This window comes from Eptatretus burgeri, chromosome 13, assembly GCF_056783735.1.
Source record: "Eptatretus burgeri isolate ZD-2024b chromosome 13, Ebu_testis_v1, whole genome shotgun sequence".
In the NCBI taxonomy this organism is placed as follows: Eukaryota; Metazoa; Chordata; class Myxini; order Myxiniformes; family Myxinidae; genus Eptatretus; species Eptatretus burgeri.
The window spans coordinates 2505918-2533806 of record NC_140973.1 but is presented as its reverse complement, the minus strand read 5'-3'; the positions used below and the strand labels follow the sequence as shown (position 1 = coordinate 2533806).

At 45.1% G+C, this 27889-nt stretch overlaps 1 protein-coding gene across 1 annotated transcript in view; it reads right to left on the bottom strand.

The window, feature by feature from the left end:
- Positions 1-27889, bottom strand: part of LOC147013677 (semaphorin-5A-like) — a 257475-nt gene that overhangs the window by 129167 nt on the left and 100419 nt on the right. Inside the window, exons 14-17 of the mRNA XM_085851573.1 lie at positions 22989-23100; positions 22625-22809; positions 17201-17356; positions 2905-3052 (exon numbers count right to left, since the gene is read on the bottom strand). Coding sequence (XP_085707699.1) covers positions 2905-3052; positions 17201-17356; positions 22625-22809; positions 22989-23100 — 601 coding nt within the window. The remainder of the gene's footprint in view (positions 1-2904; positions 3053-17200; positions 17357-22624; positions 22810-22988; positions 23101-27889) is intronic.

The window sequence follows — 27889 nt, the reverse complement described above, 5'->3', positions numbered from 1 at the left end:
CCGACAATCCATGTCGGGTGTCATTCTTATTGCATGCTCCAGACAAGCCATGACAAAGAATTAATGTCGGCTTTGCTGGCCCATTTAGGTAAATGATGTTCTTGGTTGCAGTCGATGCATTCTGCAAGTGGCCAGAGGTTGTTATCATGCAATCCACAATAACAGAAAATATAGTTGAGAAACTGCAGTCAATTTTTGCAAAATAAGGAGTACCTGATGTTTTGGTTTCTGATAATGGTCCTCAGTTTGTTTCTGATGTTTTCAATGACTTCAAGGTTCAAAATGGTATTCAGCATCTCAAATCAGCACCATACCACCCAGTCATGAACAGCTTCTTCGCCTGACGATGGGTGACAAGAAATCCACCAGCAACATCACAGATGGTAGTCTTGAAGGCACTCCACAACTCATCAGGATTCCCCAAAACACCAGACCCCCCTCTCATCCTTGAGCTTGCCAACACTTAGCCGAGGCTGGGATGGTGCAATTCTCCTAAATTTGAGGTGCAAGTTCAGAGTTGCTACAAATGTGAGGTCAGTATTGAGGAACTGAACACTTCGGTAGACCCTGCGGTTCTCAATCATCCTCCAGTGATCATCAATGAGCACATGGTCAATCTCCTTTAACACACCACCTGTATTGGAATACCAAGTCCAGCAATGAGGCTGTGGGTGCTGAAATAATGAACCAGCCATCCTAAGTCCGCAATTTCTTGCAAAGTCAAGGAACCTAGTGCTATTCTGTTTCACAGTTCCAAACTCATGGGGACCAACGCATGTCTCATAGCCATCCCTATCAGTTTGAGTCGATGCATTGAAATCCCCAAAGACTAGAAGAGTATCTTGACTGGGGCATTGATCAACCACAAACTCGAGCGTGGCATAGAATGTGCCCTTAATTGTGAAATCACTTGCCTCAGTCGGAGCATACACAGAGACCAGGGAAATGACACCCAAGTAGTGACGAATCCTCACTCTCATATACGCTTTTTGACCGGTATTACCTCAATTATCATGGTAGTTAGTCAGCTTATTGGACACAATCACAACTCCTTGGGTATGGTAACCATCAGAGTGACCAGACCTGTAGTAGGTGTGACCACCCGCCATGATCTCACCACTATCCAGTCTCCGAAACTCAGAGAGTGCTGCAACACCGATCTTCAAAGGCTGGAGCTCAGGTGATAGCAGAGACAGATGATCATCCTCTCTTAGGGAAAGGACATTCAAAGCATCCACCCAAGGAGACCACCATCTGGTGGAAGACACCTCTGCAGCACTCTGACACACATGATCGCAATCTGACCCAGGACGATACCCTGTGCTTTCCACCTATCATCAAAGAATGGGGGTCCCAAAGGCTTTGCCCCAATCGCATTATCCATTGAGCTGCCTGTGAAGGGGAACTGCACAGAAGATACTCCCAAGGAGTGGGTTTTTAGTTTTCTTAGCGTTTTTTGTGGAAATAAGTGTTTTACGGTGGCCGGAGTGGAAATCCTGCCAACAACCTCCTAGGAAGAGGCACCCAACTGCAGGAGGACGTCCGCAGACACAGTTGGGCACTTGAAATGGATGGCCGTTGGCTCACAAGGAGCTCCACCGCCCTATGACAGGTTTTGTTTTTCATCCTCCTGGGTGTCCATATCCATGCACTCTCATCAGGAAACCTGGTGGGGGAGACGGTTTAGTCACCACCAACCTGACCATGAAACAGGTTACATGGTACCTGCAGCAAGTCACAGATATGACCTGGCCTGACAATAAGTACCGAACATTAATATCAGTCAACCGGAAAGTACTGAAAATCAATATCAGTCAGTGAGTCAGTGAATCAGTCAGTTGTTAGAATGAGCTTCATATATTAGATGAGATAAGTAATTTGAAGTCGTGTATTGGGCGTGGAGAATGGGCTATCAACCTGTAGCAATGATTATTGTTGTATTGGATCTGGCTAAAGGGCTAAATGGGGCATCGTTTAGAATAGTTATTTCATAGTGCATGTTTGCATCAGTGTGACATAATTATTAAAACGAAAGAGATGGTGTAAAGTTAAAATGTTTAGAATCGACATCTTCCCTGCCCCAGTTTTTGTGTCTACGACCTACCCCTCTTTACATTCTGTAACATCCCCTGATATGATCTGTCTGTATGTTTAAACTTCCATTCTGCAGCACCATGTGTGTACGTGCCTCAAATAGGAAAATGACATATGGGAGCAACGTGGCTCAACAATGGAGGGGCGTGCAGAATCCACATGGCTCAAATGGGAGATGAATGAGGTGGCCACACGGATTGGCGAAGCCATTCCCATACCACACAGCCAATGAGCACGTGGCAGGTGGTCTGGGAAACTTCCCCGAACTGGGGTTATAAATGTGGACATAATTCGGACAGGCAGTTTTGCTGCAGTCGCATGGTGTTTAAATGCTGACCCACGTCCAAATTAACAGGCAGAAGTGGAGAACCACCCGCATGCCCGGCGCGTCGGTCATTGAAGACTTGCGACCATAACGATATTAAATTAATAGAAACAGAGAATGGGAAATAGTTGGAAGTAAAGGTGGAAAAAATAAAAATAAAAAAAGAGAGGAAAAACAATTGTATTAAGACATTCAATGGGGAAGGGGAAGGGATGGATGAGGGTTAGGGGGAGAGGGGGGGGGGGAGATGGGTTTAAGAGTCCTCTTTTTTTTCCGTGCATAATATGTCTGCAACCCCATAAAGTCTGCTTGTGAATCGTCATTTTTCATATTACTCTTCAATTCATTGTTAGTCACTTAACACAATCCCAAAACCTCAACGCGACACTCTTGCCATTATTATTATTATTATTATTATTATTATTATTGCTGTCGTGAGAATGGCCTCCTGGTCGTGCTTTCTTGGCCTGGGTAGTGCTTCTTACCACATCACATCCATAACAACTGCCGACGTGGCTGCAGATCCGACGGCGAGTATGAACACCACTACCACACGGGGAGTTGCAGTGACCCCATGGACCCCAGGTTGACCAGACACGGGAGGCAGAGCAGCGTTGAGTGGAATGACAGAGTCTACAAAAGCACGGGTAGAAAGGATCATGAATGTTGTTGTTTTTTTTAAGACCCAACAAATATAAAGCTCTGCGGCAAAATTCAATTCATACATCTTGGAGTTTTAGCCACACTCTCCAATTATATTATATAAAGGGCAGAAGCATTTTCTGGGGATTTGTTCGACTTTAATTGTCCATCTTGTCAATTTCATGGTAAGCCTGTTAAACCTTTCAGGGTGATCTTGTTTGATGGAACTTTTGCTAAAAATAATGATAATTTTGGACTTCTCACACAATACAAGGACTTAAAAAAAAAAGGTGTTCTGGGCATCAGAGTTGAAAAGGTCACACATCCTTTTCCTAGCGTTCACCATAACATCCATAACCTGCAGAAATGCACATTATACGTTTCAATAAACTACAAGGAAACGTGATCCTTTTCATCTGAAAACAGCAACATTATATAGACTGCCACATATTCACCTTACAATGGTACACACTTGCCACAGGGTAATTCGACACAATTCACGTGATACAATTTGATACAATGCACGCTAATGTGTGCCGAAGTTGACGCTTGAAATGTTGAGAATGTTTGTTCTTCCCTAATTGTAGAGAACCATTTCAAAGCCAAAGGGTCCGGGGTTTCATAGGAATCTGCTTACATACCGTCCTTGTTTATCTGGTTCAAACCAAAGCCAGGTGGCATCAGGTAGATTTCTAGTGCCTGTGTGGCCAAGCACAGAAGGATCAAGGAAAAGTAAAGTGCTGGGGGTGAGAAACACCACTGAAAATAGGGAATACATGACAAAAGGGGCAATTCTGGAACATGGGATTACACAGGAGAAGGATCTAGTGGTGGTAATAAATATTAGGGGTAAGCAGACAACACAGTTCCAGACAACACAGTGTGTGTGTGTGTGTGTGTGTGTGTGTGTGTGTGTGTGTGTGTGTGTGTGTGTGTGTGTGTGTGTGTGTGTGTGTGTGTGTGTGTGTGTGTGTGTGTGTGTGTGTGTGTGTGTGTGTGTGTGTGTGTGTGTGTGTGTGTGTGTACAGTGGGGAGAACAAGTATTTGATACACTGCCGATTTTGCAGGTTTTCCCACTTACAAAGCACGTGGAGGTCTGTAATTTTTATCATAGGTTCACTTCAACTGTGAAAGACGGAGTCTAAAACAAAAATCCTGAAAATCACATTGTATGGTTTTTAAATAAATAATTTGCATTTTATTTCATGAAATAAGTATTTGATCACCTCCCAACCAGTAAGAATTCCAGCTCTCACAGACCTGTTAGTTTTGTCTTTATGAAGCCCTCCCATTCTCCACTCATTACCTGTATTAACTGCACCTGTGTGAATCTTTATCTGCATAAAAGACAGCTGTCCACACTCAATCAATCAGACTCCAAACTCTCCACAATGGGCAAGACCAGATAGCTGTCTAAGGACATCAGGGACAAAATTGTAGACTTGCACAAGGCTGGGATGGCTACAGGACAATAGGCAAGCAGCTTGGTGAGAAGGCAACAACTGTTCGAGCAATTATTAGAAAATGGAAGAAGTTCAAGATAACAGTCAATCTCCCTCTGTCTGGGGCTCCATGCAAGATCTCACCTCGTGGAGCCTCAATGATCATGAGAAAGGTGACAGATCAGCCCAGAACTACACAGCAGGACCTGGTCAATGACCTGAAGAGAACTGGTACCACAGTATCAAAGAAAACCATAAGTAACACACTACGCCGTCATGGATTAAAATCCTGCAGCACACGCAAGGTCCCTCTGCTCAAGCCAGCGCATGTCCAGGCCCGTCTGAAGTTTGCCAATGACCATCTGGATGATCCAGAGGAGGAATGGGAGAAGGTCATGTGGTCTGATGAGACCAAAATAGAGCTTTTTGGTTTAAACTCCACTCGCCGTGTTTGGAGGAAGAAGAAGCATGAGTACAACCCCAAGAACACCATCCCAACCGTGAAGCATGGAGGTGGAAACATCATTCTTTGGGGATGCTTTTCTGCAAAGGGGACAGGACGACTGCACTGTATTGAGGGGAGGATGGATGGGGCCATGTATCGCGAGATCTTGGCCAACAACCTCCTTCGCTCAACAAGCGCATCGAAGATGGGGCGTGGCTGGGTCTTCCAGCATGACAACGACCCGAAACACACAGCCAGGGCAACTAAGGAGTGGCTCCGTAAGAAGCATCTCAAGGTCCTGGAGTGGCCTAGCCAGTCTCCAGACCTGAACCCAATAGAAAATCTTTGGAGGGAGCTGAAAGTCTGTGTTGCCCAGTGACAGCCCCGAAACCTGAAAGATCTGGAGAAGATCTGTATGGAGGAGTGGGCCAAAATCCCTGCTGCAGTCTGTGCAAACCTGGTTAAGAACTACAGGAAACGTCTGATCTCTGTAATTGCAAACAAAGGTTTCTGCACCAAATATTAAGTTCTGTTTTTCTGATGTATCAAATACTTATTTCATGCAATAAAATGCAAATTAATTCTTTAAAAATCATACAATGTGATTTTCAGGATTTTTGTTTTAGATTCCGTCTTTCACAGTTGAAGTGTACCTATGATAAAAATTACAGACCTCTATGTGCTTTGTAAGTGGGAAAACCTGCAAAATCGCTAGTGTATCAAATACTTGTTCTCCCCACTGTATATAACCTTTCAAATTAAGCAAAATATAAGGATGCAAGTGAAGCACACTGAAGGGTACATCTTGAGGCTCCAAACATCGTTCCATTCACCACTTCAAATGATAAATACAAACAGAAAAAGAAACAAACAATAGAATCCTCCTGTGCTTGACTTTACTGTAAGCAGCAAGACTCTTAGTCCCACTGTTTGCTTCGCACAAGACAAATGTGATGCTGCAATAGCCAGTTGGTTGCAATTAAATCTTCCATCCGTAACAAAGATGCCTCCCTCCTGTGCTTGCTGGCATGTCCACAAACTATGCTATGAAACGACTGCAGCGGTGGAATGGGTTTGCCAACTGGTATGTATAATTGGTTGGTGGTGTTGTGAATTGCAAACAGTGGCAAATCTCCACACATTGCTCGTTTCAAAATGAATGCGCTGTCAATCTCAGGTTTCCTCAGTCCCCCCCCCCCCAACAGAAGGATAACCATATGGTAATTCCTCAAGAACCCTTGTTTTATTGGCTCGGGCTATTGTCTATTTTTGTTTTGCATTTTGTCTCCTAAACACTCCTTCAGCACATACCCTTCAAAACCTTTCTACCTCTGTATCTCTGTGTAGTACTGTACTTGATGTTAAGTGCCAGGCGTTTGCCATCCAATAGGATCACTGAACGATGCCCTTTTGTGTCTAAGCTCTCAACCTTTGTCATTATGGGGTTTTTTTGTCAAGGAGATGGGGATGGGCCAGGCATCTGCCTGGGGGATGGCCAGACGGAGGCCCCTGGAGTACCGGCGGAAAGCGGACGCAGCGACGCGCTGCTCGGCGCATGCTCCGATACATGACCTGACCTCTCAACCTGCACATATCAGACTTGTACCTGCAATTGATGAGCCACATCAGATATTGAATGCTGAACAAATATATCATATTCATTACCGTCAAACAAACACAAGTCCATGTGATGATCACAGGGATTAAATGTATGGGCTAACAGATAGATCAACAAACATTTAATCTTGCTGTTCTTCACTGCATATGGGCACAAATTTTCATTCAGCGTTAAAGCTTTCCGTTTCCGAGTCCATTTTCCTGCCATTGCTTTCTGTACAAGCATCGTTTGAGGTTGCCAACACCTCATTATGTTATGACATCCATTCCTTTATGTCAAGACTGTCCTCGCATTGCCACAGCCATTACGGTAAAACCTATCTGAAAGCAGCAGGTGGCATTTGCATTCTGGAGCACTGGCTCGGCTCGGCTCGACAAACATGGTTAGTGACATTGGGTTAACCCAGGATGAAAGATGAATTAAATATATCTTAGCTTCACGAACAGATGAAGCCCCCCTTTTTGGGCAACTCAAAATAGTTGGATTTTGTGCCGTATTGGTGTCTAGATGTCTAGTCAAAAAGGGCAAATTCATCTGGACATGGCTCAAAAGCACATTTACCCAAGAAGCACAGCCGATCTACAAATCTACCCAAGAATACACTCCTGGCAAAGTTTGGCCCATGAAAATGATGAGAGTTTTCTTTTATTTGCAGAAAAAAAACAAAACCTATTTCGGTGCACTTTGATAAGTTGGTGACAAGTTTGGGGTGTTCTATCAAGCCAAGGTCTTCTTGACATATTTATGAAAAGAACAGTTAATTTGGCCCGGAATCTCACCATGCTTAAAATGACCTCCACCATGTTTATGGAATATCGAAGGAGTCGGGCGTAGGCCGTACGGCGTACACAATGGTCCATGCATGGAATAGTGCAGCTCGTCATACTGCTCGAGATGTCCTAACCTTTCCCATTAAACTTGAGAATTGCATCATTCCTCTCTCAAGTTTCCAGACAGATACCAAAATGGCATAAGATGGCGTGTATGTGTATCCCTGACCTAAACTGATGTGAATATTTCGAATGGGGACATTTGAAGAGTCAAGTCTTTACCCGAAGGTTACAAACTATCAGGGAAATGAGGGGGAAAGCTGTGAAAATTCACTTGATGACGATGTGCATCACAGAGTAGTGAATAATTCAATTCATCTGTTGAAGGAGATACGGGACCATACTCTTCACATAGCATGGTGGTGCTCAAGTGAATCATGATCATTTCCATGGGTAAGAACCAACACAGGACAGGTTTCCACTCCATCACAGTGTGCGGAAATTTTCACCGAACAACCATGGGAATCAAGTACACACCAGTACGGCAGTGCAACATCACGTTACACACTCAACCATCAAGCTACTCAGGGTTCGATGAAGTGCACGAGCAAAGTCGCGGTGACATTGAAGCAGTTGTTCAAGAAAATAAATCTCAAAAAATTTCCTCCCAACGATACCATCTGTTTCATGTCTTTAGAAAAACAAAAATTATCAGAAGAATCTTTTCCCTTCTTTCTCACTTTTTCCTCCCATAACTACGTGACCTCCTCTTCGTCTTCATCCCTTTCCACATTTCCAATCCCACTTTGATTGTGAAGGTATTCACCACTCACCTTCACAACTTTTTCTTCAAACCCTTCCTTTACTCTGTCCCCCCCCCCCCTCTTCCCTAATCTTCAAAAAAAAAAAACAGTCTCAAAATGTTTTGACTTCCATTCCCTGCCGTCCTCCTCTTCTTCAAAAACGTGTTCAATTCGACCTGTATTTATTTATTCATTTATTTTTTGCTGTATACCTTGTCGAGGCTCATGTGAGAGCTAACACACAACGCACAGCAAGGGGGGCACGAGACAAGAGGGGCGGGAGTGGGAAGGACGAAACAGTGGGGAATGGAGACATTCACAGATCTGTGGAAGGGAGAGGGATGGGGTGGAAGGGAGAGGGATGGGGTGGGGGGGGGAACATACACCAGAAACAGATTTGATTAGACGCCACCAGGATTTGGAGGAGGGATAGAGATTTGAGAGTTCAGACAAGATTAGAAAGATGTTGTTTTCTGGCTCTCCTGAGGGTAGATACACACTTGTTCTGAGCTTTATGGAAGGAACTGAGATTACCCTCAGTTGGGTTTGCTTTCCATGAGGCAAAGGCAAGTTGTTTCAGGACAACTGCCTCGCCACAAGCTTCAGTGAACCATGGGCGGGAGGAAGGGTAGGACAACTGAAGAGGAGAGGGGATAAATCTGTGCATGAGGGAGAGCAAGTTTCTTTCAAAGAATTCCCAGGATGAGTTGATGTTGGAGAAAGTAGTGAAAGGAGACCAGTCTATAAGTTTGATGGCTGCTTGGAGACCCTGCCAGCCGGCTTGAGTGAAATGCCAAGCTCGACGGCGGTGAGGTGGTTCTCTGATAATAGCCAGAGAGATGTCCACATTGACAAGGACGTGGTCAGAAGAACCGATTGGAGCGAAGGAAGAACAGCAGATATTTTCAGGGAAATTTGTCAAAATCAGATCCAGAAGAGATGGAGTACCATTGGTTGAGATCCGAGTCAGGAAGTTGACCGATTGAGTCAGTCCCAAGAGCTGCAGATAGCTTTTGCTGAAGTGCCATGACAGGTGAGAGAGTTACCCAAACCTAGCCAACTGGCGTGATGACAATTGAAGTCACCACATATGAGGAAGAGAGAGTTTGGATGAGAAGATAGAAGTTGGTCCATGTTTTCGGATAGTGAGGTGGAAATGGAGTCATCACTGTTTGGTGGACGTAACAACACACATATAAACATGAGGTGGGAGTGGAGGGGAAGCCAGAGCCAGAGGTATTCCTGGAGGTGTGGGGGAGTGAGGGCAGTGCATGGGGAGTGAGGAATAGAGTCTTTGATGAAGAGATCAACTCCTTCACCAGGACGAGACTCAGGTCTATCATACCGGAGGAGGGAGTAACAAGGGAGAGATACTTGGGAGTTGGAGACATCTTGAGAAAGGAAAGTTTCAGTTAGGCAGATTATGTCTGGTTTTTCAGTGGCAACCCGTATGGAAAGATCTGTAAGGTTTGAGCGAAAGCCCCGGATATTTGAAGTCCACACTGTTAATGAAGAGGGAAGGGAGGAGGCTTTGGGTGCAGGGGATGGGAGGGAGTGGGAGGGTCGGACAAGGGAGGAGGGGGGGGAGGTAAGGAGAGTTGTTGAAAGAGTGTGGGGGATTGCAGAATAGCTAGGGGAGGGGCCGGATGAGGAGGAGAAAAGGCTCTGTGGTGCTGGGGAAGAGGGGGGCAAGAAACAGGGCAGAAGGCAGTTGAGGATTTGAGGAGGTGGAGTGATGAGATGGAGGTGAGAGATGGGGAAGAAGGAAGCTTTGTAGATGTTAGGGGGGGCAACTTTGAGAAGGGTAAGTGGGGGGTGAATGGTGGAAGAAGGGTGAGTGGGGAGATTTGAGGGAGAAAGATGAGAGGGAGGCTTGGAGGGAGAAGAGTGTGATAGTTGCTTTGAGAGGGAGGATGAGAGGAGTGAGTTGGCATTGAAGTTGGAAAAACAGAATGGTTGATGGAAAGCGAACATTCATAGCAAACTGGGGTTTAAAAATTTTTTTCGGTCAGAGATGCGATTAAACATGTTTCTTGATGGATGCAGTGAAGGCAAATTAAGAGAATGGAGAGAAGAAACGCTGTAACAGTTGGATTTTTTTTGGCAAGGTATGAAGGAAAGGTCGAATTGAGAGCATTCAAATCGTGAGGTGAATGGTGAATTTGGATCGGTAAACGCAGAGGGTGGAAACCGATCACGTGGCTATGGGAGGTATATAGTCAAAAGTGGATTCATTTATTTATTTAATTTTAAATAAGGAATGCGTAACATTCGGAAAAGGGAAGGTTGAAATAAAATCGTGGAGGTGTGTGGTGAATTTGGAACGGTAAACGCAGAGTGAAGCTGCTGGGTCGATGAAACGTATCAGGAAGGGGGTGGAGAGAAACACGTGGTTGCAGGTGTATAGATAGAAAGGATACAAGGAAGATTATTATTTGTAGATGGATTTTTGAAGAATAGGTGAGATTCGGGAATGGAAGGTTTTCGGAAGAAATCGTGAAAGTAATGGCGAGAGTGGGTCAGCTGAAGTAGAATAAAGATGTGCCGGCATAAGGAGGAAGAAGAAGAAGAGGAAGAAGAAGAAGAAGAAAATGAGGAGCTGGAAGAAGAAGGATCGGGACTCATGGGTATGCAGGGAGAAAGGTAGTTTTCTTTTTGTTTGCTTTGAATTTAAGACAAGAAACAGTGTTTAGTTGGGAAAATGGTGAAAATAGGAATTGAAGGTAATTGGGAGAGAATACAAATAAAAATGATCATACACCGAGAGGGGAAGGATGGGTAGGCCTCAATGAACCTGGTAAGTCAAGGTCGACGAAAACTCCCAAAATAGCACGATTTTGAAACAAAACCGAGCTAGGAACACACAGTAACATGTCGGTGAGAAAATAAACAGTTAAAACAGGACAGATAACGACCGGAAAGTTAGCTTTGAGAAAGTCGGCAGAGACCCCTGAGAGACACCTGCTGTTGCTGCAAACCCAGAACCGGAAGTTCGAACCGGAACTTTCGGAACATTCATCAACAATGAACATTCATCATCAACAATGATTGTTTGTTCATCAACAATGAACATTCATCAACAACAATCAACAATGATCAACAATGAAAGTTCATCCCGTGTCGAAAAATTCCGTCTGGTGCAATGCTTCTTCTTCTTCCTTCTTTGAATTTTAATGGTGCTTTCAGAGCCGGTAGGCTCTATACACGCCACGCACCTGAACGTGATTGAAATTGTTTATTAGCCCATCGAGTGTAAAGAAATTTAAATAGATTTCCCACACTCCTTCAGGAATTTTAGTACCAGCTTACAGAGTTGAGGGTGCTTCTGGTTCATCAGCCTCAACACTCCCGGTAGATCCAACACCTTGATCCCCACAACTCCTACTTTCTGCACAAGATGTCGCCTGGGTCCCTCACAAAGAGGGCAATTTAGGAATAAATGATTTAGATCTTCGGGTTTCCTGGATGACGCACAAAACCCCGTAGGGTGGCACCCAATCTTATACAGGCATGAATTTAGGCGGCAGTGCCTGAGTCTACGCCCACCAAGAGCCACCTGGTCTCTTCGGGAAAGCTGGGAAGTTTAACTCGAGGTACCACATCCGGATGTACCGTGTGACAGAATCTTCCCTTCGTGCTGATGTCCCACTGAAATTGCCTTTTTTTTCTCGATCTGGTACTTGGCCCAACTAATGATTTCCGATGGTCCCAGGGGGATTTGGGTAATATTTTCAACTTTAAGGGCATGCTTAGCCGCGAGTTCATAGGCCTCATTTCCACCAATGCCGACATGAGCAGGGATCCAGCACAGGTCGACCACCAGACCCTCCTCTTCGCAATATTAACCAAATGCCAAACTTCCAGCACCAAGTTGTTACAATGCTTTCTTCCTCCATTCTCTAAATTCTTCTGTACTTCATCCATCTTCCAATGTATTGAAACGAATCTCTGAGCAACAAATTATTAAAATCCCCATTTTGCAATACTTTTTCAGCTTCCATTATTAATCGTTCTTTTTTCCAACTTCAGGGCAAATTCATCCCAACTCCTTAAATCTACCTCCTCCCAACTCATTCTCGATTATACCCCCTCCCCTCCCTCGATTATACCTATTATTTTTCCTCCCCACCTGCTCCCACCTCCACTACCCAGTCTCATCCTCCCCTCTGCCTTCTCCCATCATCTCTCCTCTCCCTCAAACCTTCCTTCTCACCCCTCCCTCGCAAATCAACCGCCTCCTCCCTCTGCAAAGCAAACTTCTCTCTCTCTTCCCTTCACCTTCCTCCAAAGCTTCCCCAACACCTTTCTCCCTTAATTCTTCCCCTCACCCCTCCCTTTCAAATCTCCCCCCTCACTCCCCCTTCTCAAAGGTGCGCCCCTTAAGATCTACCAAGCTGCCTCCTTCACCCAGCCTCTCTCTTCCATCTCATTCCTCTACCTCCTCCAATCTCCCACTTCCCTTTCCTCCCTCCTCTTATTGCTCCCCACTGCTACTCATCCCTTCACCACCTAGCCCTTTGTCCTCCTCCCTATCCGACCCTCTCCCATAGCTCTTCTGCAATCTGTCAACCACTGTCAGCAAATCTCCCCCCCCCCTCCTGAGTCATACCCTCCCCTCCTCTGCACCCAAAGCCTCCTCCACTCCATCTTCCTTAACAGTGTAGACCTCAAACATTCGTGGCCTTCACTCTCACCTGACTGATCTCTTTACAGGTTTCCATTGACAAACCAGACATAATCTGCTTAACAGAAACTTTCCTCCTTCAAGACGTCTATGACTCCTTGATTTCTCTCCCTGGTTACTCCCTCATCCGGTTTGATAGACTGAGCCTCATGCTGGTGGCAGAGTTGCTCTCTTTATCAAAAACTCAATTCCTCACTCTCAATGCACTGCCCTCACTCTTTCACATACCCAGGAACACCACTGGCTTCCCCTCCACTCCACCTCTTGTTTATATGTGTGTTGTACCATCCACCATTCAGTGATGACTCCATTTACATCTCACTCACCAAAAAAATGGAACAACTTCTGTCCACTCTTCCAAACCCTCTCATCCTCATATGTGGTGACTTCAATCAACATCATGCCAGTTCGTTGTGTATGGGGACCGCTCTCACCTGCCATGGTACTTCAGAAAAGGACTTCTGCAACCCATTGGGACTGACACAATCTGTCAACTTCCCGACCCGGACCTCAGGCAATGGTATGACATCTGTTCTGGATTTGATTTTGACCAATTTCCCAGAAAATATCTGCTGTTCTTCTTCTGCTCCGATCACTTCAGTTGATCATATGCTTGTCAAAGCGGTCATCTATCTGGCTGTTATTAGAGAACGACCTCAAGGCCGACGAGTTTGGCATTTCATTCAGGCCAACTGGCTGAACATTCAGGCCATGGTTCACTGAAGCTTGTGGTGAAGCAGTTGTCCTGAAACAACTTACCTTCACCCCATGGAAGGCAAGTCCGACTGAAGGCAATCTCAGTTCCTTCCACAAATCTCAGAACAAGTGTGTGTCGACCCTCAGGAGAGCCAGGAAACAACATCTTTCTCATTTCAAGTCTGAACTTTCAAGCATGTCTCCCTCCTCCAAATACTGGGAGCATCTAGTTAAGTCTGTTTCTGGTGTTCATTCCCCCTCCATCCCCTCCTTTACCTCAAATCACTGCACAGTTGACACTGCATGTGAAAAGGCTGAATGCCGAAACTCTGTGTTTGCTTCTAAATCTTGTGTCCCAAACTCAATGCTTTCTGTACGCATCTTACCCAGTCGTACCCAGCTCTTCGTGGACTCTGTCCTTTTCTTCCGACAAAGTGGAGAGCTTGCTGTCAAACCTCGACTCAGATTTTGCAACCGGTCCAGACAGCATCAGCCCACGTGTCCTAAAAACCTGCTACTCTGCTCTTGCTCACCCTTTCTCTGTTCTATTCACCCTCTCATTTACTCAAGGTAATTTGACATTCCTTGGAAATCAGCAAACATTACTGCCCTGCATAAAAAAGGTGCAAAAACAGATCCCTGCAACTACAGACCAATCAGCCTTCTCCCAATCATCAGCAGGTTATGGAATCTATCATCGTGTCCAACATCAAATCCTTCCTCTTCTCCAATGGCTTGATTTCTGATCATCAATTTGGAATTAGACCAGGTCACTCAACCCTGGACTTGCTGCTTCCGCTCACCCAACAATGGATGGAGGTCCTAAATGTCAGACATGAGATCAGAGCCATCTCCCCAGACATATTGCGTGCTTTTGATACAGACTGACACCCTGCCTTTCTCACCAAACTCGATTCCTGAGGTATCCAAGGCAATCTCCACTCATGGCTCATGAACTTTCTCTCCTGCTGCAGTAAACATGTGGCCCTCAATTGAATTCTCATCACCTCTTCCTATCCAGGCTGAAGTTCGTCAAGGCAGTGTTCCAGGCCCTGTTATTTTTCTGGTTTTCATCAATGATCTCTCCTACTCTCTGGAAAATCCTCTTTATCTCTTTGCTGATGACTCGACCCTCTGCCGTACCAACTATCATCCCTCAGATCAGCAGGCAGAAGCTTCTTCACTCGCTGCAGATCTGGATAAAATCACAAACTGATCCAACATGTCGAACATGTCTTTCATTCCTGACAAATCTCACACTCACTATGTCTCCCCAAAAGGACCATCTGGAACCCCCGAACACCCCCCCCCATCTACTTTCCTTGAAGAAGTCCTTTCATTCAAGCTTTTGCCCTTCACTATATGCCATGATCTTTCCTGGGAAAGCCACATTTACAAGCTGGTCTCCAAAGCCAGTCGCCAAATGGGCATCTTCCAACGTGCAAAGTCCTTCCTTGGCACACCTGAGCTTCCAACCACTGACAAAGCTTTCATCCATAGTCTGATGGAGTACTGCTCTCCCCTCTGGGGTGGTGCTCCTGCCTCACACCGAGCTCGACTTCATGATCTGGAAACCAAGGCTTCTAGGTTCATTGGTATCGCCCACGATGAAGCCGAGTCTTTGAGTCTCTCACTCTCTCACCAGAGGTCGTTGTGTTCTCCCATCTCCTCTCTGGCCTTTCCCCCTCTGCTCTATGCTCTGTCCCCTCTATATTTCCGCAGGGTGCTCAAGCTCCGCCAAATACTGCCTTCTGCTTGAACTTCCAAAATCAAGAATGACTTCTCACCTTCACTCTTTCATTCTTCTTTTTTACCACCACTGGAACAAACTCCCACACTCTATTCAACCCCACTCCTCCCTCCAGGCCTTCAAAACAGATATTCAGCACCATCTCATACCTTCCCTATCCAAAAGTTTGATCTTTTCTGCCACCATTAATCCACCCAAAACCAACCTCCTTCAATTTCCCTGCTGTCCTTCCTAAAAGTCCATGCACTGTCCATCTTTTTTTTTACCCCATGTACCCCACGCCATCCCTTTTCCTTCCACAAATCTTCTAATGTCTCTGTTCTCCACTGATTTGTGCTTCCCTTCCCTGCCTCTCTTGTCTCCTGCTCGCCTTGTTATATGTTCCGTGTGTTAGCTCTTACACCAGCCTCGACAAGGTGAACAAAAAAAATTAACAAACAAAAAAAAAGGCTTCGGTATTATGTAGAGTGATTAAAAAAAAAAATTCCCTCCAACACTCGCCGACACTCACTGATGAAACTGAAAGTTTGCCGAAGATCCATTTGGCCATCTCTGAGAAAAATGGCGACACACAAACGGCTCTCTTATAGGATATAAATAGCAAAGGTTGTTCACCTATATTGTTGGCATACGAGTCACATGATACTCATCTTGCATCAAATGAAATAGGCAAGAAGTGATGAGAGAGAGAGAGAGAGAGAGAGACAGAGAGAAAGAGAGAGAGAGAGAGACACAGAGAGAGAGAGAGAGAGAGAGAGAGAGAGAGAGAGAGAGAGAGAGAGAGAGAGAGAGAGAGAGAGAGAGAGAGAGAAGAGAGAGAGAAGAGAGAGAGAAGAGAGAAGAAGAGAGAAGAAGAAAGAAGAGAGAAAGAAGAGAGAAGAAGAGAGAGAAGAGAGAGAAAGAAAGAGAAGAGAGAGAAAGAAAGAGAAGAGAGAGGGGAGAGAGGGGAGAGAGGGGAGAGAGGGGAGAGAGGGGAGAGAGGGGAGAGAGGGGAGAGAGGGGAGAGAGGGAGAGAGGGAGAGAGGGGAGAGAGGGAGAGAGGGGAGAGAGGGGAGAGAGGGAGAGAGGGGAGAGAGGGGAGAGAGGGGAGAGAGGGAGAGAGGGGAGAGAGGGGAGAGAGGGGAGAGAGGGGGAGAGAGGGGAGAGAGGGGAGAGAGGGGAGAGAGGGGAGAGAGGGGAGAGAGGGGAGAGAGGGGAGAGAGGGAGAGAGGGGAGAGAGGGGAGAGAGGGGAGAGAGGGGAGAGAGGGGAGAGAGGGGAGAGAGGGAGAGAGGGAGAGAGGGAGAGAGGGGGAGAGAGGGGAGAGAGGGGAGAGAGGGAGAGAGGGAGAGAGGGGAGAGAGGGGAGAGAGGGGAGAGAGGGAGAGAGGGAGAGAGGGGAGAGAGGGAGAGAGGGGAGAGAGGGGAGAGAGGGGAGAGAGGGAGAGAGGGGAGAGAGGGAGAGAGGGGAGAGAGGGGAGAGAGGGGGAGAGAGGGGAGAGAGGGAGAGAGAGAGAGAGAGAGAGAGAGAGAGAGAGAGAGAGAGAGAGAGAGAGAGAGAGAGAGAGAGAGAGAGAGAGAGAGAGAGAGAGAGAGAGAGAGAGAGAGAGAGAGAGAGAGAGAGAGAGAGAGAGAGAGAGAGAGAGAGAGAGAGAGAGAGAGAGAGAGAGAGACAAAGAGATAAATAAAGGAATCTCCATGGAACCTCAGCTGAGTCATACCAAACACTTTAAATATGGTAAGCCGAGGTACTGCTCCCTTGGTTGGCGCTCAGCATTTAAGGATATTGCACACACAGCCAGCCATAGGTTGACCACCATCGCATAGGCTTTGATGGGCCTAATGGCCTCGTCCTGCATAGAAATTCCTTTTAAGGGAACTCCGATTATATTAATGTACAAAAATAAGGTGCAAAAAAACATTTGAATACAAAAACCGTGATACCAGTGCTCACCTTTCCTCTCGTGCCACCCCCATACACAACCTGCCAGTCTGCCACTTGGAACGATCAGTACAGGTCCGTCGCCGTACCTGAATGCCAGTACCACAGGTTGCACTGCATGAACTCCAAGGATCCCATGAAGTCCAGGATCCTTCAGGACTTGCTGGGCTAAACAGTGAGGGGGGGGGGGGAGTCATAGAATGAGTAAACATGAGAAAGATGACTAATGGACTCATATACCAATCACTGATCAAGAGCTCGAGTGAAATATCACAAAGTAATAAAGGTCATTTGGCTCATCATGACCGTGCCATATTCACATCCCAGCACTCGAATTGCAGGTCGTGCTGAGTAGAGATCCACAGCTAACTCCCAAGCAGAAAATTTATCCACAGTATGAGCTCTCATGGCCTGTTCTTGGTTTTTTTAATATACCATAGGATATTTTACATCAACCATCAAAAGTGGAGATGAGATAGCTGGCTTTGCACCCTCAGCTGACTTGTAGCATCCGTTGCTGTCATTGAACCAGAATGGCAATTTTTAGCTGAATGAAATCCTGCAGATGATCAAACCCAGAATAGATAGCTTAGTGATGGTAAGCATGCTCCCATCCAATCAATTCTGCACCCCATTTCGGACTAATTTGGCCCACAGGTTGCATTATTACCCCATGAGGCGCATGCCACAAAGCCGTATTAAGTACTTGGTTCACTTTGTCTGTCCATCGGTCTATTTCTATGATTGAGAAACTACTTGATTTCAATTTAATTTTATATTTTGAACACAGTGGAACATTAATCAGAACATGAACTTGCAGTTTACTTGCAGGAGCACTTTGGCTCTGAATTTGGAAATATTGTACGGAATCTCGTCCCGAGCACACGTGTGCACAAAGGAGTAAGGTAAAAAAAAATTTTTTGTCTGTCTGCCTGTCAAGCAGTCAAATAAAAATGAAAATCATTCCAAACAGGAAACTTACTGTTTATGGGGATGTCATAAAGGACACAAACAGGCACGAACAACCAATTAAATGTATTAAATGAGGCGGTGTATAAAACGGTGCATCAACGGCGGTAAACTTCTGAATAAATGGTGTGTTTTTTGGGGGGGGGGGGGGGTTCCCTTACAGTCTTGAAAACTTTCATTTCATTTCAATGTAATTATATAGTATTTGGATACTGTAGAATACACATCTTATTGTTTACTTTTTCAAAAACCTTGAGTCTAGCAGGACGTGGGCAAAATTTTACGCCGTCTCGACTGATCAAATTTGCCATGCACTCAAAGAGCGGAGTAGGAGAAATATGCAAACAAAATGGTAGCGCCTGGCAATGTAACCACAAAGCTAACTTCGGCCATAAGATCAGTTCGTTTAGTTCATCTGTTTCTCAAAGATCGTTCACAAATCGTCAGTTTCTCTGAGAACAGTTGGCAGAAGGCTCAGCGATCTGGATTGTTCCGTTTGACCCATCAGCATCGTATGGTTCTCATCGTGCATTCGCACTTGTTATTCAAGGTTCACGAACAAAGCCAATATACATTGTGCTCTGAAACACCAAGTACGATTTGAAAAGACTGTTCCCATGTCCTTTTTTCTCAATACGACGTGGGGGTAAGATGCTCGATGAACTCTCTAGTTACTTAGGTGTCATTACGCAGCCGATGCAGTGTCCCCCGATATTAGGGCAGGAATTTGTAATTTGTTTCTGCTGCCAGTGACAATTATCTACCCTTCATGATGGATACCGTGGGATAATTTACATCCACCAGCGACTAGTGCTGTTAGTTGTGGATCTCAAGCTTCAAAAGCATCCGCTGCACCCCATGCCTGCGAAGCACCAATCCGACAGTTTACAGTTAGGTCGAGCATCAAAACGGCTCAAAAGTGGGGGTTCACGACCTCTGTGCCACCGTTGCAGCCAAAGTTAACTAATGTACAGCAAGTTGAAGCAACAATTGATATTCAGGAGGGCAGCATTTGGAGAGAGAGAGAGAGAGAGAGAGAGAGAGAGAGAGAGAGAGAGAGAGAGAGAGAGAGAGAGAGAGAGAGAGAGAGAGAGAGAGAGAGAGAGAGAGAGAGAGAGAGAGAGAGAGAGAGGATTAAAAGAGAGACGGTGAATAAGGTGAATAAGTTAAAGTGCAGACAGAATAGCAGAGGCAATCAAGATGCTCGGATGATGTATTATCAGGGGGCCATTAACAACTTTAGGAAAGTATATCCTTAGTATTCTACAGAAATGTACTGAATCACAGAAAAGTTCAAATTAGGAAATACGTGTGCGTAAGAGAAGTAATTTTATAAAAGAAAAAGACTTCTGTATTGGCATTGTTAATGACTAAAGAAGGACACACTTTTGTTTGGATAAGTTACGTTTTCATTCGTTCCAAACATTGGAAATCCAGACACACAGCAGTCAATCACCGAATGCCTCGTCTCCACGGATTCTGGACTCGTTTAGGCCCGAACCGCTTCAAGCAACAACCAAACTCTACGCTTACAATCAGCATTAGCAGCAGTAGAGAAGTGATTTTGGTTGGATGGGAATCATGAGTGATCCTGATGAGTAAAGATGTTACAAATCTGCCCTGGACGAGATCATCCGTCGCTCGTGAAGACAACAGATCCATGTACTTATCACATTACCCGGAACACTTGAGTTCACGCAAACACAAGGTTTAGAAATACGGCCACAGGACTGGGATTCATTGAGGAACATTTAATACCTACTTTGTATTAAGCAATAGCGTGTTAGTAAATACCCGACATCGGAGCTAAATGTCAATGTTGTTGTCAATCTTCAAAGCTCGTGCTGCAGAGCATCTGAAATGCATTCATTGTTTCTTCATAAAGATTATGTTAAAGAGGCCTCAAAAGCTTGAGTGGAGTGTCCTTATAAATATTAAACAGAAAATGAAGAATTAAATATAATTGCTGTAAACGTGGCATCGGCGAATGTCACACCGAGACACATTCATGTGTTTTCCGAGTCCAAAACGACGTGTTTTGTCTCGTTAAAATGACAGACGGCCATTAGACCTTCAAAAAGAAACTTCACCATACAAAAAAACGATCAAATGATCAGCTGATTCAGATCGATCGAAAGATCAAGCTTATCAGAGTTTTTACACTATGGATTTCATCGGTAAAGCCCAACTACCTTACTGATTGGTTCCATCAAGACGCATTCTGATTGGGCATGGTACCCACTTCCCAAGGAGGAAGTGTTGTTCACTTCTCGAGATGATTGGTTCATGGATACAAATGTATTTGAATGAATGTTGTCAAGCGTCTTCAAGGGAGCATTTGGGAGGTTTACCAATACAAGCCCTGACAAGAAGAGTAATAGGTCGCATGATAAAATGGAGGCTCATACTCTTGACAAAGCTGTGGGGCATTCACGACAAGTCTAGAAATGTTTAAAGGCTAAATTAATCCTGGACAGATCGCCACTCCATCACAAGACAATCGACTGAAGGTGGCAGGTATTTGTAATTTGTTCAGGGTGCTGGCGATAACTCGTCTACACCTCGTGAAAGACGTCGTGGGTTCTTTAATGTCTACCAACAATCGGTGCAGGCAGACACTTCCTGGGTTTTCATGTCCTTCAGATTGACGGTGCAAACAATGAAGGCTCATCCTGCATGCGAAACACCAGGGTGAAAGTTTACGGTGGGGTCGAGGTTCCCCAGGTTCGACAGCTCTAAGGTGAGTGCACACCTGTCGGCTATACCCTGCTCTATGGTGAGTGCACACCTGTAGGCTATACCCTGCCAACCCCAATGAATCACAAATAAGTTATTTTTGAAAAATCAATAAAATGTTTCTCATCTCCACGTAACTCACCCAAAAACCTTTTAGTTCATCGGTGTCTTGACCTAATCCCCATTCCTTTGTTTCTTGTCGTTCAGGTCGTGCATCCTGATGGATCCTTGAAGTTATTGGGAAATCAAAGTCAAGACTTTCATTGATCGAGATCCTTCTGATGGCGAATTGGAAAACGAGTCTCAGTTAACGCTCGTGATGGCCTGCATCGGCAGACAGGTAGGACGATGAATTAAATCAATCAACAGAGCGTTGATCGAGGTACGCTAACAGCCGTGGGAAGCAAGGAGAAGCTGACATTTTGGGCGTTAACACTTCATGGGGTAAAAGAGCGTTGAGGGAAATATTTTGCTCTGGCAAAGGGTTAATGCTAGAAATGTCACCTTCGCCTTGTTTCCCATAGCAGTTAGCATACTCCGATCAACGATCAACGCTCCGTTCACTCAACCCATACATATCTCATGTTGCCCGTGACGTCGACTTGCTTCACGTCGATATCTGGTTTCCAGGCCTTACTCGCATCGTTTGCACTTCTTTGTTTGTCACGGGATTTACTACATTAACAAAATCATCAAAACTCCCAACACAGTTACCTTGCCAAGTGTAAAATCCATTACTTTCGAGCTTTTTGCCTGTGAAAAACAACATCTTCGATTTGGGCCACTAAACAACTTCCTGCCATCTAAAGTATGTTTATTTTCATTGTAGCATTATTGAGGGTCAGCAGGTTTAAAGGAAAGGTTCTTGCACCGATTGTTTTGCGGTTAAATCAAGCTCCTACTTCTTAATCTTCTTATTCTTCTATTCATCTTGGCTGTCTGATATTGTGGAACCGGATTCCTTTATGTCTATCAAACCTGATTTGATCTATCCTGCATCAATGACGCGTCGAACACTGGAGTTAGTAACTCACAGAGGCTTACAATGACCATTTTGTTTCCATCCACATACGCAAACATTCCAGGTTGTATTTTCCCCCCCTGTTCGACTGAGTGCTTCCATTGGGATTCAAAAAGCAAACCACTGTACATTTAGAAACAAAACCTGTCTTTGGCTTCTGTTTTTCTAAGAGTTCCACTTTTGACCCATTCATCAAGCACAGCACATCCGTTGTTGTCATTTCGACCCATTCATCAAGAATTCCACACTTCATTTCTGAAGGGTTATTAAATCAATACCTGCTATAGGTATTGATACCTAATCAATACCTAATCAATACCTAATCAATACCTTAAATCAATACCTTAAATCAATACCTATCAATACCAGTGTAATGTGCTATAGTATTACATCCTATCCATGTGTGGCAGAGTACAGGTTCAAGTTTGACTCCAGATTATCTTCAGGGAAATTCCTTTTTGCTGCTTCACAACACATTTGTAGCTAATAGTTGACACTAAGCTTCAAGCTCTAAGTTTGAGCAATAAGGATCTGAAAAATTATATAATCACAAACATGATGAGGTACAGGACTTGGAATGGAGAAAGAAGTGAAATTGCCATGGGCTGCAACCAAGATTGTACAAGTGCCTCAAGAGACATTAGCAATCGGGCATAGAATCTTGCCGCCCTTAACCCCTGGCCCTCGTCTTGGGCAGGAATCATTCTCACCTCGAGCAATTGGAAATTTCCACTAAGGGACCTCGGCAAACGCGGCCACCGCAGCGTGGCTCCGGCTGGTCGCAAGCACGGTGGCGGCAATGACAGTGGCCTCGCCGGTTTCCAGATTCTACATGAGGACAGGTGTGCCAGGTCGACCAAGACCCGAGCTGCCCATCAACAGTCTGGTTCCTAACCTGGTCGCACGGAACACAATAATACAGGAGCAACTGATGACGGAGCAATAACTGGCTTCGTGCCTCGAGTTATCTACTCGATTCCAGATATATAAAAGCAAAATCACACGATATAATGACATGAAGATAAATTATGGTTACATTGTGTAACCTAACAAAATAATAAGGATTACACTCACAGGGCATCGTGTTAGGTCCTGAATCCAATCACGTGAGGCCTTCGCGCGTGTCGTACAGACTTCACGCGCCACATCCCAGCCACAGTACACGTCGTGCACACCTATGCAGGTACTGGACAAACAGGAGAAATTATGTTGAGGGACTTACACAAGGTATGTGATAACTTTTACCTTCTGTATTGACAGCAAGACAGTCAGATGGCTTCTGATGGTCCCTGTCGATATAAAATATTAAAATAATCCAAAAGGAAAAACAATTATTGTTTTTTGTTTTTTTTTACAGTGAATGTTGGTTTTTCTTTTTAATTCGTTTTAGGATATGTACATTGTTGGCAGGACCAGCATTCATTGCGCATCCCTAAGTGGTCGAAGAAGCTGGTGGTGGGCTGCCTTCAGCATTGCAGCTTGCAGCTTGTTATTTTGACTTGCTGTCAAAATAGCCGAAAGGCATTAGGTGGTTGTGGAAAGGTATACATAGCCAGAGATGTTGAAAAGGGCTGTTGGGGTTAAGTGTGAACAATGGACAATGAGGAATAGAGTTCTTGATGAACACGGTAACACCACCCCTGCAGTAGGGAATTGACGGAGCGAGACAGAGAAATCTGAAATGTCCTGGGCGATAAATATTTGTTAAACATGCAATGTCTGGAGCTGCAGTAGTAGCCTGAATGAAGAAATCGGGAACATTCGGAGGGAGACCTCAAATATTGGTGGAAGGGCAGCAGCAGATGAGGTGAGTGGTGCATGGGGTTTGGAGCTCGGTGGGGCGTGGGGTGCATGGTGAGTTCAACGTTGCGCATGGTGGGGGGATGGGGACATGAAGTGGGGAAGGCGGGATGCTTCATGGGGGCGGAAGGTACGTTTGGTCTGTCTGTCTCTGTGTCTGTCTGTCTGTCTGTCTGTCTGTCTGTCTGTCTGTCTGTCTGTCTGTCTGTCTGTCTGTCTGTCTGTCTGTCTGTCTGTCTGTCTGTCTGTCTGTCTCTCTCTCTCTCTCTCTCTCTCTCTTCTCTCTCTCTCTCTCTCTCTCTCGAATTTAAGAGTAAATGTTCAAGCTTGTCATTTTTAGCATTGAGGAATTCATTGTCATCACAAAAATCTTTTTAAACAAAATTCCAAACCCTATAACAAGACTAAACGCATACACTTTATCCTGAAGGTCAAAGTATGAGGACATGACATGGTAAAGCTACGTTTTCCAAACAATACGCATGCAACTTATCTCAAAGGCCAAAATTAATGATCTTACAAGGAACTTTGGTACAGGTGGAGGTCATTCAGCCTATCAGGCCCATCGGCCCATCATGCATCTTACAGGCTTACTTGCTCTTTCTGCCTTTAGGTTGCTACAGCTGTTCCACTTTGACAGGTCCCTTCACTACTGCAGGGGTTGTGTTACCATGTTAATCAAGAACTCTATTCCTCATTGTCCATTGTTCATACTTAACCCCAGCAGCCCTTTTCAACACCTCTGGCTATGTATACCTCTCCACAACCACCTAATGTTTGTCTGTGTGGTCGTCGACTGAGGGAAAGGGAATAATGTAATTTTTTCACATCATCTTCCAAGAATGGGTAGCGGTACGAGTTTAATCAGTAAAGCAGTACTTGTCAACCTATGGTTGGACGAATGGTGCAAGGAGCATGGTTTTGGGCTTAGAAAACAAAGGAAATCTTTACATGGTCAATGAGATCATTTCCAGATTAATGTCCGTATGCTAAACATAAAGGGTGCCACAATGTTTGCAGCAGGAATCGAGGAGGGATTTAATGTCTTTTTATGATGAGGAGGATGGAGAGGCTATAAAGGAAGGAGCTGCAACCGATAATGTGATTGGTAAGTCAAGGCAGCAAAAAATAATTAAAAGGGAAAAGTTTAAATACATATAGATTCTCTACTAATGCCAGGAGTTTATGTAGTTAAACGGAAGAGCTTGAAGCTAAAATAGATATCGAAGAGTGTGATATAGTGACATTAAGTGAGACAATATAATGAGGAATCAAATTGGAGGAAGGGAATTGAAAAGCCACAAGATGTATCTCGGAGGGTAAAAGACACTGTAGTGTCGAGATAAAGGGATGATATAAAGGAGGGGAGTTCATGTAGAGCATTCTGTGTGGAATGAGATTAGAGATTGTAAGAATGGGAAGATAATTATACGATGCATCTCGATGGCTCGGCTCCGAGGGAGGAGCAGGAGAGACGGGTTCATTAAGAAGTCAGAAAGGTCTGTGGAAAAGGAAGAGTATTGACTATTGGGGATTTTAATTTTCCGGGGATAGAATGGGTCCAGGGATGGAGAAAGAGCAGAGCCGAGGAAGATTTTCTACATCTAGTCCAGGATTGCTTTATAATCCAGTTTGTAGAAAAGCGCACAGGAGGGAGTGTAGTTGGTTGATTTTTTTTTTTTAACAATTATTAGAATATGGTGGAGGAGGTAGAGGTGGGAAAGCAGCTGATGACGATTGACCGCAACATCGTGTGTGCAGCTATACTATTAAGAGTTAGAGTTCGGGATAGCAGCGGAAGGCTGTTACATTTCAGGAGGGTATGAGGAGAGGGTATTAGGTGCTCCAGATGGAGAAAAGTTAATGAGTGCGCAGTCTATCAGGTAAATGGGCAAAGTTCAAGGAGCAAATTTGTAGTGTGTAGAGTAGGAATATTACATTTGTTTTCTTCTTTTGTGGGGGTCTAAAACACTTCACTACATCCACGAAGGAATGGGGTTGGGGATAATTTAATATTCCCTTTCACATATCGCTACAAAGGCTTGAGCATTACAGAGTGATTTAAAAATATAATCCAAAAAAAATCCTAACTTTTTTCCAACAACAACAACAACAAAAAAATCATTTTTTTTTTTTTTGCCAAAAACACTTGCCGGCACTCACTGATGAACCTCTCAAAGTTTGACAAAGATCCGTTTGACCATCTCTGAGAAAAATCATAACACATACATAAAGACAACAGACAGACAAACATCTCTCTTATAAATAGAACGGAAAAAGTACCCATCACCGGCGAAGGGAAAACAAGCTAAGGTACCCGTCACCGGCGAAGGGAAAACAAGCTAAGGCACCCATCACCGGCAAAGGGAAAACAAGCTAAGGCACCCATCACCGGCAAAGGGAAAACAAGCTAAGGTACCCGTCACCGGCAAAGGGAAAACAAGCTAAGGTACCCATCACCAGCAAAGGGAAAACAAGCTGAGGTACCCATCATCGGTGAAGGGAAAACAAGCTGAGGTACCCATCATCGGTGAAGGGAAAACAAGCTGAGGTACCCGTCACCGTCGAAGGGAAAACAAGCTAAGGTACCCATCACCAGCAAAGGGAAAACAAGCTAAGGTACCTGTCAACGTCGAAGGGAAAAACAAGCTAAGGTACCCATCATCGGTGAAGGGAAAACAAGCTAAGGTACCGGTCACCGTCGAAGGGGAAAACAAGCTAAGGTACCCATCAACGTCGAAGGGAAAAACAAGCTAAGGTACCCATCATCGGTGAAGGGAAAACAAGCTAAGGTACCCATCACCGTCGAAGGGGAAACAAGCTAAGGTACCCATCATCGGTGAAGGGAAAACAAGCTGAGGTACCCGTCACCGTCGAAGGGAAAACAAGCTAAGGTACCCATCACCAGCAAAGGGAAAACAAGCTAAGGTACCCATCAATGTCGAAGGGAAAAACAAGCTAAGGTACCCATCATCGGTGAAGGGAAAACAAGCTGAGGTACCCGTCACCGTCGAAGGGAAAACAAGCTAAGGTACCCATCACCAGCAACGGGAAAACAAGCTAAGGTACCCGTCAATGTCGAAGGGAAAAACAAGCTAAGGTACCCATCACCGTCGAAGGGAAAAACAAGCTAAGGTACCCATCATCGGTGAAGGGAAAACAAGCTAAGGTACCCATCACCGTCGAAGGGGAAACAAGCTAAGGTACCCATCACCGTCGAAGGGAAAAACAAGCTAAGGTACCCATCACCGTCGAAGGGGAAAACAAGCTAAGGTACCCATCACCGTCGAAGGGAAAAACAAGCTGAGGTACCCATCACCAGCAAAGGGAAAACAAGCTAAGGGACCCATCACCAGCAAAGGGAAAACAAGCTAAGGTACCCATCACCGTCGAAGGGGAAAACAAGCTAAGGTATCCGTCACCGTCGAAGGGAAAACAAGCTAAGGTACCCATCACCAGCAAAGGGAAAACAAGCTAAGGGACCCATCACCAGCAAAGGGAAAACAAGCTAAGGTACCCATCACCGGCGAAGGGGAAACAAGCTAAGGTATCCGTCACCGTCGAAGGGAAAACAAGCTAAGGTACCCATCACCAGCAAAGGGAAAACAAGCTGAGGTACCCGTGACCGTCGAAGGGAAAACAAGCTAAGGTACCCGTCACCGTCAAAGGGAAAAACAAGCTGAGGTACCCGTCACCGTCGAAGGGAAAACAAGCTGAGGTACCCGTCACCGTCGAAGGGAAAAACAAGCTGAGGTACCCATCACCGTCGAAGGGAAAACAAGCTAAGGCACCCATCACCGGCAAAGGGAAAACAAGCTAAGGTACCCGTCACCGTCGAAGGGGAAAACAAGCTAAGGTACCCATCAACGTCGAAGGGAAGAACAAGCTAAGGTACCCATCATCGGTGAAGGGAAAACAAGCTAAGGTACCCATCACCGTCGAAGGGGAAACAAGCTAAGGTGCCCATCATCGGTGAAGGGAAAACAAGCTGAGGTACCCGTCACCGTCGAAGGGAAAACAAGCTAAGGTACCCATCACCAGCAAAGGGAAAACAAGCTAAGGTACCCGTCAATGTCGAAGGGAAAAACAAGCTAAGGTACCCATCATCGGTGAAGGGAAAACAAGCTGAGGTACCCGTCACCGTCGAAGGGAAAACAAGCTAAGGTACCCATCAC